The sequence below is a fragment of the Phoxinus phoxinus genome, assembly GCF_949152265.1.
Source record: "Phoxinus phoxinus genome assembly, chromosome: 25".
NCBI lineage: Eukaryota > Metazoa > Chordata > Actinopteri > Cypriniformes > Leuciscidae > Phoxinus > Phoxinus phoxinus.
This window is the reverse complement of record NC_136900.1, coordinates 21,035,572-21,049,758: the sequence shown is the minus strand read 5'-3', so window position 1 is coordinate 21,049,758 and position 14,187 is coordinate 21,035,572. Positions and strand designations below refer to the sequence as shown.

The 14,187-nt window shown below is 36.4% G+C and overlaps 2 protein-coding genes across 6 annotated transcripts in view; one reads left to right on the top strand and one right to left on the bottom strand.

Annotated features, from left to right (window-relative positions):
- Positions 1 to 1,574, top strand: part of scaper (S-phase cyclin A-associated protein in the ER) — a 106,367-nt gene extending 104,793 nt beyond the window's left edge. For all 4 annotated transcript variants that reach the window (XM_079603332.1, XM_079603330.1, XM_079603333.1 and 1 more), the window contains 2 exons: positions 450 to 498; positions 808 to 1,574. In XM_079603332.1, coding sequence (XP_079459458.1) covers positions 450 to 498; positions 808 to 911 — 153 coding nt within the window. In that variant the 3' untranslated portion in view covers positions 912 to 1,574. The remainder of the gene's footprint in view (positions 1 to 449; positions 499 to 807) is intronic.
- Positions 1,575 to 6,669: 5,095 nt separating this feature from the next.
- isl2a (ISL LIM homeobox 2a) lies at positions 6,670 to 12,654 on the bottom strand. 2 transcript variants are annotated; one of them, XM_079604113.1, is made up of 6 exons: positions 12,492 to 12,654; positions 11,897 to 12,086; positions 10,856 to 11,121; positions 9,315 to 9,598; positions 8,459 to 8,626; positions 6,670 to 7,465 (listed from the first exon to the last, which is right to left on the bottom strand). In XM_079604113.1, the coding sequence occupies exons 1-6, from the start codon at positions 12,547 to 12,549 to the stop codon at positions 7,349 to 7,351; spliced, it is 1,083 nt and encodes a 360-aa protein (XP_079460239.1). In that variant the 5' UTR covers positions 12,550 to 12,654; the 3' UTR covers positions 6,670 to 7,348. The 2 variants fall into 2 exon arrangements, with proteins under 2 accessions (XP_079460239.1, XP_079460240.1); XM_079604114.1 differs by having other exon boundaries at positions 10,859 to 11,121; positions 12,492 to 12,631.
- Positions 12,655 to 14,187: the final 1,533 nt, after the last annotated feature.

Below are 14,187 nucleotides of genomic sequence, written 5' to 3'. Positions count from 1 at the left end.
TATATCTTACAACTCTAACTTTTTTCTTGCAATTCTGACTTTCTCGCAATTGCGAGTTTATATCTCTCAATTCTGACGTTTTTATCACAATTAAGAGTTTATATCTCTCAATTCTGACGTTTTTCCTGTGATTCTGACTTTTATATGAATTACGAGTTTATCTCGCAATTCTTTTTTCTCTCTCACAATTACGAGTTTATATCACGCAATTGTGAGAAAAAAGTAATTGTCAGATAAAAAGTCGCAATTACCTCTTTTTTTTAATTTATTCCATAGTGAATATCTGTCTTGGGATAAGAGAATGTTTTGCTCCACGAACGCTCGTGGAGCAAAACATTCTCTTATCCCAAGACAGATATTGGGATAAGAGGATAAGACACCAAATATTCCATTTGGATAAGACACCAAATGGAATAAATAATAAAATCTGTTAATTTTGTGTGATCCAGGACTGTGCCATCAATGAGAACCAATCGGACAGCAAAGCTTCACAGCCAGGTGAGGACTATATTCGCCAAATTTGAGGAAAAACAAGTCATCCATATGAAATCTCAATACATCTTTCCATACACGACTGACGATATCCAGCTTTAGACATATATTTAAATTACGCTACACATAATATACATTTCAAATTAGATTAATTGTCTAAATGTTTACAATTGTGAAATGGATCCAGAAATCCCCATATTCTGTTCTGAAGTGCATTAGTTAAAAATAAATGGCTTTAAAGGCTCCTTCTGTCTGGCATTGATTCAATGCTTTACTTCCTGTGTGAGTGTTAAACCTCTGATCTTTCCCCATCAGAGAAGGGCTGGGCTCCTCTGAACTACTGCGAGCTCTCCAACCGCTTCCCCAGAGACCAGTGGGACTCCGCACTTCAGTTCTTCCTCAAGAAGCAGGAGGAGTGAGCCACTTACAGAAGCACATTACACACATTGACATTGAAACCTAATGTATATTCCACAATGCAAAACTGTCCTGGAGGGGTTCTAGGGCACAGATGAAGACAGTCATCAGACCTCCATCGAAGCCGTCAATCAGTAGTGAGTCATTCCCAGTGGTTTTCCAGTAACTGTATATTAGCGCACTGAAAAAACTGACTCGTCACACACGTGTTTATGAGCTATAGAATGTTTACAAATAGTTTCATTTACAGGATTTTACCTTAAATACATTTTTGGACATTCAGTGATGTTTTTCACAAAAGATAGCCTAGTTTGACTGATATTCTGTTGTTTTGTAAATAAAAAGATACTGGGGAATGAAGTAGAACAAACTGAAGCCCTCGTTTAATTTAGGGAGAATGACGAGTTACCTCATCCGTCGGTTTTTATGTTTCATATTTTTCAATGCGTAAAGAGGAAGATTTCTTCCTGTAGCTGACATGTTATGATTTTTTTAATGTTTTGTTGTTGTGTTTCTTTGCTTGTTCGCTTTTTTATACTGTAATTTATACACGATTTCAGCACCTTTTTTTTTCTTGTTAACCTGTTTTCTGTCATTTTCTCAGTGTATTGAACCAGTTTAATTTAAGAAACGGATGAGTTTAATAAAATATTTAATACTGCTCAATCGAAGTTATTCTTTCATTTGTAACAGAGGATGAAATTGTTTACCAGAATGTTTTTGGACCGGCAGAATCCAAAAGTCAGAGATGAAAATAGTTTTTTCAATACAAATGTTTTCATTTATCAATATAAGATGTAACGTAAAATGTTTAGAATGTCTTAGTATTTGGTTTGACTCCCTTTTGCTTTAATATCATGAAGTTAGCCAAACTTAATGATCGTGTTCTCCTGCATGATTTGAGACGATCTAAAGAGCATCATGAGCTTCAATGGAAGCAAGACCATCTATACAGAGGACTTCAGGTTTGTTCACGTGATTAGAGAGCTAGAAACAATACATCTGAAATATTTTTATCAATTGACCTGATCACGTTTCTTTGCTTAACATTTTTAAAGTCCTACAACTTTGTTTATTTCCAGGTTTAAATTACGTTTTGAATCTCAGACCCTCAATGTGATCTCAGACTTTTTAGATTCTAAAATATTGTACATTAAATATATTCACAATCACACTATTTTATACTCCCATGCATAATTGTGATGTTATGTAGAAGTGTTATAAGTACATTTCTCAAAAAAAAAAAAAAATTTAATTGAGAGCTTATGTATTTATTAAGTCCGTTCAATGAAATTTAAGTTAAAATGACTCAAACATCCAAGTTGATTGTACTTAATTTAAGGCGGCAACTTTTTTTTTACAGTGAAATGCAGTGGAGCTGGAACCTGAAATGTGGGTTTAAATGGCATTGTAAAAGGGTTGTGGCCACGTAACCAGGGTCCTCTTTGGCCTCGGGGTGCACCACAAACACTCCCGCTTTCTTCCGTCCCATCCTTCTCTCACACACACTCTGACTATGTCTTTTCTGTACCTGTGTGACTCACTGCAGCTCTGAGTGAGTCACTCCATACATGACTGTGTCAACATGCACTGGAGCCTCTGGGTCAGACTCACTTCCAGTTTCAGAAGAACTTCAGTTCTAAACTAAATCTGGATGTTCAAATGTTGGGAAATATCACTTAAAGTGCACTTGGATTGTCTGAGACTTTTTTAAAACACTGCCTTTAGATGCAATCCAGTAAAATAAATGCATTTTATGTGAGATCTAGATGATGGGCTTTGAAATGGAAGTGGGTGTATATGTGACAACTTGATTGGGAGCTGTTTTTATAGACCATTCCGATATTTGCCATTCCGAAACCATCCGAGATCTCGACGTTCTTGTGATTTTGGCAGAGGAACAGAGGAACACTGTGGCCCTTTCCGTCCTGTCAGTTAATGAATCATGAATTCGATTGCTAAATCTGTTGTCTGAATGTCTCTTGCATTCACTGAAATGTTTCTCTTATTTTCTCAATTTAATTAAGAAACGCGGCTGTGAAGAAGAAAGAAGCGTTTTTATGATGGCATTCTAAAGTTTTACATATACAATATCAATGCTATAACAATTAACAATGTATTTATTTATTTATCTCAGTGTGGGAATATGTTTAAAATAAAAAGGTGATGCAATAGCAAATTTCAGACTATTATTTTATAATATGACGGGTTTTTATTCATGATAAAACGCGTTCATGATTCATGATTTAAATTCATGATTTAAATTGCGCTTGTTTTTTGTTTCATTTTTTAAATTATAATAAAAAAAAGATAAATAAATGAAAATAAGATTTGTGTCCAAGAAAAATATCGAGTCATTTTGCTGCATTTTGTGTAGCCTGCGTTAAAATTAATATTGTTACATTTTAATCAAATAGCCTACCGTAATTATTCCCTCTATATACTTTGACTTTCGTATGCCTTGCCAATTTAGTTGTTTTTATTAAACATAATATACGAAATTATTATTTTTAGGCTATTGAATGTTATTGCAGTGAAATTACAACAGGTAAAAAAAAAAAAACTCCGAATGCGTTTGACATCTTTTGCCTGTTCTCAGCATCAACATTTAGATATAGATTATTTCGTTGTAGGCTATTTAAAGGTTTGAGCTGTACTATTGTGACAGTTTTAAATTAATTGTAAGGAATAAATGAAGCTTGAATGTATGAAATGACAAGACGTTTCCATAAAGGGACATGTAGGCTATTAGTTGTTTGGTTTAGAAGTCAGATGTGTTTTAGGTTTCGATTTATAAACTAAAGGTTAGCTAAATACTTTGACATTCACATTAAAATGACAGACAGGGGAGGGTTGTAATTAGTAAAGACTTTAAAGATTTGTTCTGTACACATATGAACTTGGCTTTAGTGTGCGTTTATTTAATTAGCCCTAAATTATTAAATTAGTGGCGGAATTTGAAGCAAGATGCGGCTTTTGACCTCTGCCCATGACATGTGAATCGTTATTTCTCCCAAAAGCAACCATCATAAGCCCTGCATGTCGCCAACCCGTCGTCATTCAGAAGAAGAGCTGTTTTATTTTAATCCAATTAACCTTTCTTAATTTCATTCGATTTAATGGGGTGTAATCCCGATCAGATCTGCACACAGTTTAGCAATTAAAAATCATTAAAGATACCCCTATTTTTTTTTAAGTAGGCTATAGGCTATTTTTAGAATTCGTGTACAACAGAAATTAGCCAACGTGGCATTTGCATTTCATATAATAAATGCAGTTATGCATTTTCTGAAGCAAAGCAGTTTTTACAAGCTAGCAAATGAATAGTGAATGAATACGATTTTGGTGGGTATAAGCTTAGGTTTAGGCTTTAGTTGTTTAATTGAATTATTGTCTGTCGTCTTTGCAAACAGAATCGACACTTTCACACAGAATGCGCTTTAGTAGATGTAAAAGATGTATGCATGAAAAAAATACACCAATTCAGATATGTAAATATTAGCCTATATTTTCGTATCTAATCGCTGTGAGATTTTGCTGTTAGATTTTGAATAGAGAACTTCTAACAACTCAATGCAGGATTTTCAGACATAGTTTATTTCATAAAGACCCTATAAAATCGGCTGACTATGGCAGGTTTTTTTGTGTTTACGTATTTCCTAGTTAAACAGGAAGCTTGAGGGGGACATGTGGAAGGCCTTGTTTTGGCATGCCATAATAACATATATAGGCTAGCAGCTTTGGAATTTCCATACTTGTTTAAATTCGACGAAAAAGTATTTCTCCACCACTATTAAAGAACGCTCTTGTGCAGTGTGTGAACCATAATGGATATAGGCCTATTTAAGCTGACACAGCCTACATCCGCCATGTTAGCAATGTCAAGTGAAATACTTAGCACTGCAGGTGCTATAGCCACACATTCAACCTCCATTTAATTATCTACAACACTTACAGTTAAAAAGAGCAGACATTAGATGTCACTGTGCATGCACTTTTTGCATAATATATAGGGAAGTATCTATAGGCCTAGGCATATCTGAATTATTTGATGCTTTAGTCATTTGCCGGCATTGGGGGAGGGGCGTTTGTCATTCTACACAGCATTTGATTGGACAGAAATCAGGAGTGCAGGATGAGTCATCAATGTTTTTGTTCTATTTTTAGAAAGATACTAAATTCATATATCCAGCAAAAGTAAGCTTGTCAACATTGTTTAGCAGAACACTGTTGTCTCAAAGCTCATGGACTAAAAGCCACAAAACTCCTTTTTGGGATTTCCCAGGCTGTTAAAAGTTTAACATTTATTATAATTTATATATATATATATATATATATATATATATATATATATATATATATATATATATATATATATATATATATATATATATATATATATATAGGCCTATATATATATATATATATATATATATATATATATATATATATATAACAAAAAACTAAACAAAATAATGTTTAAATGCCTGAATTAATTGGAGAAAATGAAGAAAAATAAACGTAGGCTATAGCAACAGAAATGACAGCGCTGCCTTACAACTGCTTATCCTCCAGAGAGTTTAGTTATCTGACAAACAGGATTATCTTGCCACAATGGCCCGCAGTGATTTTGGTCTGATCTTCTGGTGTCCAGCGGCTAAATCTCCTGACTCGGAATGAAAAGAAACCCTGGACATGCAAGGGTGCGTTTGCCGAAAGGGAGTCCCGTTAAGAGAGAGTTGCTTCGGGTTTGTTGTGCTTCCATTCAGTGGATCATTTGCAGGTGATGCCGAGCGCAGATAAGCGGCCGCCGATCCCTGTCCTCCGTCTAGACTCACAGCTTTACGAGCAACACGAGATTGATCACTACTACGGGAGGGCTTCAATTACTCATTCAGTATCCGGTCGGTACGATATTTAAATAGATGGATAGATAGATGTATATTCATTCGAAGCCTCCGTTAAGGGCTGAATGTGACAGATCAGGGATCTGTGATCATGTTATGGCCTCAATATATCAATGCATCTTTATACGTGATTGACCAGCAGATAAGAGACTTTGGTTACACTTAATTTTACAGTGTCCTTGTTACATATGTTACATGTACTTACAATAACAGTAAATTATGCATAATTACATGCAACTATCCCTCAACCAAATCCTAACCCTACCCTAATCCTTTAGTAAGTAGGCTACATGTAGTTAATTAATATTACTCAGTACTATAGCCTATAATTACACTGCAGTGACACCTTAAAATAAAGTGTAACCATTTATTTTAAGGTGTCCGGGTTAGGAATATGGTTTAGGGTTAGTTGCATGTAATTATGCATAATTTATAGTTTTTACTGTAACTACATGTAACATGTGTAACAAGAACACTGTAAAATAGTGTTAACGAGACTTCACTCAAGAAAAACGATTACTTTTTAACGATACCAAAACCCATATTTTGTGCTCACTATATTTATAGGTTTCATAAAGAACCAAGAGCAGCATAATAATCTTATCCCCAAAACAAAGAACATTTTCTGCATAATGCGATTCTTTATAATCAGTAGCCTACAATATTCCGTCTTTATCTCTGTTACAATTTCCCAAAAACTATGCACAAAAAATAGAAAGGTAGGCTATATGTATATATACAATAATGCACGTCTGTAGGTATAACGAAAAAGCTAAATAAAATGTCATAATAAATTCAGATATCACAACACTGCAGTTATTCACTATTTAATTGTGTTCACGTTGCTCCTGTTCTTAGATCTTTGGACAGTTATTTCCCGTCCCATATCCAGTTGTATTATGACTGAAGTGTCTTTCATCTTGTTATAAAAAGATATGTGTAAAGGTAACATGATATGGTTGTCTTTGCATGCAAGCTTCTTCAGACATAAACAGCATTTAACGTAGTTTATTTAGGTCATTTCTCACTTTTTGGTATGGACGGTTGTCCTGACAATAAATAACAATAACTTACTTTTTTAAATCGAGAGGTTTATACAATCTGTCATCCATTCGTTAAGATAAAATATTTTACAGCTCAGTTCTATACATCTTCGGAGAGATCATGCGCACTAAGACAAAAAAAAAAGTTGATTTTTGTCTTATTTGGAAAATACCACTTGTTGATAAAGCTACACATTGATGGTCTTGAATAAACACTGTTAAGACTGTTGTTTTCGTAACTGGTCCATAATCAAAACCAAAATAATGTGTTCATATTCCGTTGGACGTCCTGGATATACGGTCCAAATGCTTTAAAAACAGTTTTGTAACACGTCTGGAAACCCCAAAGTCGCTTGGAAAGGCTCCTCCGTTTGGCAAACTGTTTAAATCCATCTTGTTTAATCCCTTTTTCCGTTCGAGGCGGTGAGGTGATGGGTTTTCATGCAGGGCGGGTGAGGGCATGCTGGGGCAGGAGTCTCCGGTGGGCTCTCACGTCTCCACGGGACTGGGCACCATGCTGTTGGGGGTGTCGGGTAACTGCGATGACAGAGAGGTCACATCACTACCAGACGAGTTACCCAGCGAACCCGACTCGGAAAATGACACCTATAGGAGGGTGAGGGGGAGAGTTGGGAATCAGTAGGCTGTTCGATAGCTGTCAACATGCTGAGACTATAGGTATAATATACAACTGCGGCCCGAATTTGATTATGACTGAGTTTTACATACGATTTGCAATTGACATTTACATTAGCCTACACAACTTTGGCATGGTGTTACATAACAGACAAAATAAATATAGGTTACGCTAATAACCAGTGTGCGAATTAACAGCGTGGGATCAACTTTTCAAAGGAATTTCTGTCTGAAATTTCGCGCGATTTCGTGAGCGTCTTGACAACACGTCTTTACAACCCTTACAACACGTAAACAATTTTTTTTTAATTTATCGTTTTTTTCGTAGACATGCGATATGCAAATTTATAGTACTAAATAGCCTATTGACAGTAGGCTATGTTATGTCGATGTACCACCCGATATAGACTGTTCTCAGTTGTTGCTACGGAGTTCGGACAATCTTGCCACATTGAAACATGTAAAAACTCTGTAAAACGAAAAGGCTATATGCCTACATATAGGCCTACATTATTTTTTCCCCTATTAAGTAAAAAATAATTACGATAAAGTGTTCGCTTGAAACTAGAAGCTACTGCAAAATATCATTTGAAATAATTGCCAAATGGCAGCGCTTTAGACCTAACAATTGGTAGCCATTTTTTCTCTTGAAAAATGCTTAAATTATAATGATTGATAATTTTGATAAAAGAAAAATAGTCGGGATGGAATGGACTGGAGGAGCACATTGTTGTCAAGCCTAGTTGTTAGTCCCTATACACACCGGACGCGAATAGCGCGTCAGGCGCGAGTGATTTCAATGTTAAGTCAATGCAAAGACGCGTTACACGCGTTTTACGCGCGTAACGCGTCTTTGCATTGACTTAACATTGAAATCACTCGCGCCTGACGCGCTATTCGCGTCCGGTGTGAACGCACCATTAGGCCTTATAGTAATAAGTGTTCGGGGATGGCAGTCCTCACCAGCTGTTGGAAAGCAGGCTGGTCCAGGTCACTCTGTAAGGCAAATTCGCTTAAGGCTTTCCACGGAGGCTGATAGGTTTGAACTTCTACAGGATTTCCCTGGACCGTGGTGTCATGTCTAATCGGGCTGCCTGCCACCAGAGGCGTTCCCGTGAGACCTTGAAGATTCTGCAAAAGGTTGTGGAGAAACCTTAGCGACACAGCTATCATATTTCAATTTTAAAGAAGCTTAACATTTTAGGTGGGAATTTCAAATGTGTTCAAAAATCATTGAAAAAAATCACAGCCATTATATATTGAATTTTGAATGTTTATTATGCAGTGAAACATTAAATGAGATAGATAGTTAGATAGATAGATAGATAGATAGATAGATAGATAGATAGATAGATAGATAGATAGATAGATAGTCAAAAAAGTTGCTGCCTTAAATTTTTAAGTTGGCCTACAATCAATTTGGATGTTTAAGTCATTTTAACTTAAATGACATTAACCTGACTTAAAAAATAGTTGATTCTTGTATAACTTATCAAAAATAAGTTAAGCAATTTTCAACTTTTTTACGAGTTAAAGCAATGTAAAAACATGCCATAACGTAGCTTATTGATCATATAATATTATACAGAGAAAACTAGGCTATATGATAACCCGAAAAATGTCGCAAGCCTATGTAACATCAAGATATTTTTAATCTCCAAAGAAGCATAAAGTCAACTCGATTATAAGCAATATTTGCAAAGAACCATTGAAGAAACTTTTTTTGAAGGGTAGCATAGTCAAAATTAGTTTAGTAAGCAGATTCGTTGATTGCCAGCACTCATTAGAATTAAGTAGTTTACAAAACTGATATTCCTACCGTTTTGTCGCTGTGTTGCTGTTGTTGTAGTTGTTTCATAAGTATGGACCTCTTCTTGTCTTTGCAGCGCTTGTTTTGGAACCACACTCGTATGACCCGTGGACTCAGACCGGTCATTTCCACGAGCTGCTCCTTCATGAGCGCGTCCGGTCGCGGGTTTGCGTTATAACACGTCCGCAGAGTGTGAAGCTGCTTTTCGTTTAATACTGTCCGAACACGCGTGGTCTTCTCAGACTGCTTATGAACGTGGTTCCGGTGAGGTGGCTGACGAACTGGCACAGGTTCTGCGAATAAAATAGCCTACATGTAAATCACTTTTCGGCTTGAGGGGTCATTTCATTATTTAGACACACTGCAGAAGAGCACGCTTACTTGAAGGTTAAATTGTGCATACACACATCGGTCTGTAGCCAAGTGCGTGTCAGTCAAAACACCTCTTAGGGCCTTCAATATGCTCTCAACTTTGCTGTATGTGCAAAATGTTGAAGGATCGACATAGGATATAAAAGTATAACATGCAATAAGTGCACCATCTTGAGCAATAAGAGGGTTAAGTAGTGACACATAATCGAACAGAACATTTGAATAGTTTAATGCTGTTTAAGCTTTTAGTCAACTAGCAGATGTCAAAGCATTACAGTCCAACATTTAGGCTAAACCATTTATTTTAGTCAAATTATCAAAATGCAGTTTTAGTTCGAAATTAAACATTAAAAGTACAATTTATCGCCTATCTAATCAATAATGTATTTAAGAAAAAAAAAAAAAAAATTCTACTCTGATATCTGATAGACATATCCTACCAATCTAACAGACAAGAAAATAACAGAAGTCGCCAATACAGTGTACATGTTACATGTACTTTTCATGGTAATAACAGTAGCCTAAATTATGCATAATTACACGCAACTAACCCTAATCCCTAACCAAACCCTAAACCTAACCTTATCAACATTACTTAAATATACCTATACAATTACACTGTAATGACACCTTAAAATAAAGTGTAGCCCAGAACTCTTTATTTATATATCGCAATATTGCACTTTCTTTTTTATTAAAAATAATAATAAACGCTGTTTCCAACCAAACGCATAAACGGTTTCAGATTAATTTCACGTCATGTTACTTCAATCATAAATATCATCAAACAATCTCAGCCAGCTACAAGCACGTGCCATGAGGGGTTTTACACGAAAACAAATATCTTCACATTGGCACCGAACACAAGCTACTCGGAAGTCTGTTAACACAATTTCACAAGCTGATTAGATGTAACAGAGAACTAAAGTCAGGGATCTCATAGTGGCCGTTAGTAGCTATTATTTCACAACAACAACGACTACAATATCAAAAATCTTATTGTTAATATTATATTAGGCATGTTATTTTTGTGACTAGATTTGTGTACTGTTATTGTTGTTACAACAGCACCCCAATGAATTATAAATATAGACAAGTATGTGTAACTTGGACATTAACATTGCTTTTATTATTATGAATACTAATAATTTTCTCAATGGTATTTTTATTGTTACTACTACCTGGGATGTGCAAGGGCCTGTTGGCGTGAATGTTCCCGGGACTGATGGGGCTCCCGGCTGAAGCGCGCTCCATGAGCAGCCCGTGATCCGCCCGGCAGAGCAGCTCCTCGTCCCGCAGAGAGAACTCATCTCCCGGGAGCAAATGTCTGCTGCACACCGAGCACCTGAAACACTCCATGTGATACACGTTATCCCGGGCCCTCATCACCAGGTCGCTGCTGCAGAAACCGGTGTTGCATTTGGCGCATTTGATCCCGAATAATCTGCAAATTCCAGAAGAAACATTTGCTTATTTTTACTGTTCGTTTTCAAAATCGTCCAACTCATCTCAGCTCGATTTGACAAGGCCAAGAAATACGGATCGTAATCACAATTGTAACTCTTTTCTTAAAGCGTGTATATAATTAATTATAAGTGTTACAATACACACAATATAGCACAATGCATTTATCCTTTCATTAATAATTGCAAGCATACGCATAGCCGCAGAGTAAACAGTATAACACATCCAAACACTGTGTTTGACTGTTTTAATGCATTATTCTTTACAAATATGCTACAGAGTATTATAACTGAGGGTTCATATATTTACGAGAGCATACTGACATAATAAAGTGTGTATAAGACACAATGAACACAATGCTTTATAGCTTATATTTCTTTACAAAGCAAACTTCAAAACAATACCGAACAAACACCGGTATTAAAAAATCAAGCATGGCAAGGCTAAACCAAACATATCTGTATTAGCCTAATCACACAAGCCATGAAATATTGGAATTTTGCTGACAAATAATAAGTTTCCACTAAATAGGCTATCTTAGTTTTTTTTTTGTATGCTTTACTATATTTTGTATTATAGCCTATACTGTATAATCTCTGCAACAAATGTTGTTTAAAATACTCTTCTTTAGCTTATGATAAAACATGCAGAGTTTCTCCATATCTCTAGATCGGTTTGGGTCAAGAATCTGTGAAAAAGAGGGCCTCGACGAAATTCCAAAGCTGTGAAATCACAAATATATGAGTGACTCGTACCGTACGTAATCTCTCTTGCAATAAGTCTTGCCGTCCCGGACGAAGCAAGTGCACGTCTCATCCAGGTACTGACTGCATTCTGCGCACTTCAGACAGGCTGCGTGCCACTCCAGGTCCGGGGACACTCGCAGGATGTACTGATCATGGATCTGACTTCCACAGCCTACACACATGGCGATTCCAGACTTCTCTGGACATGGAGAGCAAGGATTAGCTAGTGTCCTCCGACTGCGCTCCTATATAGGCTGTTTAACCCCCCAAAACACCGCCGTCGTGCAAATATGCAAGATTATAGCTCATGCATCCTCGTTTGACATGCCATAGCCCACACAATGTCGTTATTTGTCCTGTTTTATTTCATTATATTGGTTCGTGTTTTTGGCTGCACCAATGGCAACTGTTTGCAGATAAGTCATGCTTAGCACAAAAAAATAATAACATAGGCTAGTCGACATAATATAATTTTTTTGATAGCCTACTGAAAAAAAAGTTATTATTATCTCGGTGTAATGTTAAACTGATTTTGCATAAACGATATTCAAAGTTCTTGTGCAATGACGAACAAATTTAGCTAAAACAAACACCCAGCACTTACTTTTTGAATGATCCCCCATATCACCCAAGAAAGAAGGATGGGGTAGAATATCCACCATACAGGAGGGTTAAGGCAGAAGGCGTACAGATGAGGAAATGGAATGGGAAACTGCCTCGTCCCGAGCTGACTAATAACTTCTGGCCGAAGAGCCTGTGGGAAGAGCAACACACAGACACGGGCTCTGACGTCACCGGGGCCCTGACGTCACATGCAAACCTGGACCACGCGCGCCCCCGAATATCAGCAACAGCCCGAGGAGGAGATCCGACCGCGAGACATGTTTTGAATATTGTCTACCGAGGAATTGACGATTAAACTCACACTTCTGTTTCTCCAAACATAACTGTGAAACAGTTGCAACGGTGAACAAAACACACAAGAAAAGTAGCTGGAAATTCATTAAATAGGGGGTATGTTTTAAGTTAGCCAACGTTTTAGTGCCAGTATTGCATTTAGGTGTTCAATGAGAAGCTGGACCAACGCACGAATGTTAATATGCAGCGACATTGTTTTCTGCGGGTTTAAACTGCATATTCTGACATAATCAAAACAAAACTAGAATGAGGTTTTAAAAATATATTAATTTATTTTCAAAATGTTCTGCAAACTTTCTTAAAACAAATAAACATTTAGCATAGGCTACATTCGTTTCGTTGCTTTTAAAAATGTCCGTAGGGAAAATCCATGTGAATTTATGTGCATGTCGACAGTGAGCCCCCTACTGGACATCAGAATATCTTCACATATATACCTATGGTTTCATATTTGTAATACAGTTCATAATCCGTTTTTGCCAGTCTAACAAAATGTATAATTTAGGTAGAAAATAACTGACTATAAATCTGAAATAAATTCAACAGAAATACTAAATTTCAGCTGTGCAGTGCATTAGAAAAAAACGGCTTGAGTAGGCTATTAAAATTAGTTTTGACTGCGAATGTAACGTGTTTCAAACCCGATTCATCTATTTAGGCTTCTTTGTGCGTTTCCACTGACATTTACCATCAAAAAATTGTCCAACTTTGACCTGCATTCTTCGGCTAGATTTATATTTAATCTGCTTTTGGAAAATGTCAGAAGAAGAGACTCAGCACAAGTTTGCTTAGAACGACTTTTTATTGTGAATTATTCGGTGAATTATTATTTCCAGCTGGTAAAACTTAGAAATGAACGTAAAGATTTAAAAGATTGCGTAAACTCTGAAGATAACTATTGTTTCAACTCACAAATAGTAAAGACAACTACTTTTATTTTTACTTTTGAGTTCAAAATCCACTCTTGTCACTACATTTGAAGTTAAGGAGAATAAATAAGTTTAAATAGGGCTGCTTTATTGGGCTGTCATGTTTTACAGCGTTCATGCTTCTCCCTAAATTAAACTCAGCTGGGTTATTCTGTCCATTTTTTTGTCATATTTATACTTAAATATTGCTGGAGGAAAAGTCCATAGGCTAATTTAAAATGCGACCATAATGAATCATTTCGTTTATTTCACTCTGAAAATGATTCGGACAAGAATCACGTGTCTGTGAATCAGAGTGACCGCGTGTCGAACCTCACCTTTGACTTTGACCTCTAACCTCGCAAAGAAACACATTTAATTTAGGATACTAAGAAACCATGTTGGCTCCACGAGGGGTCAAAAAGAGGCATCTAGGAGATTGCATGTAGCCTATAGCCTATACTTTTTACGTTT

Excerpts from the sequence above, each read along its gene's own strand:
- isl2a (XM_079604113.1), bottom strand. The coding sequence starts at position 12,549 with ATGGTGGATATTCTACCCCATCCTTCTTTCTTGGGTGATATGGGGGAT. Across the intron at positions 12,087-12,491 it reads TATGGGGGATCATTCAAAAA|AGAAGTCTGGAATCGCCATG; the intron begins GTAAGTGCTGGG and ends CTCCATGTCCAG. Across the intron at positions 7,466-8,458 it reads AGCCTGCTTTCCAACAGCTG|GTGTCATTTTCCGAGTCGGG; the intron begins GTGAGGACTGCC and ends ACCCTCCTATAG.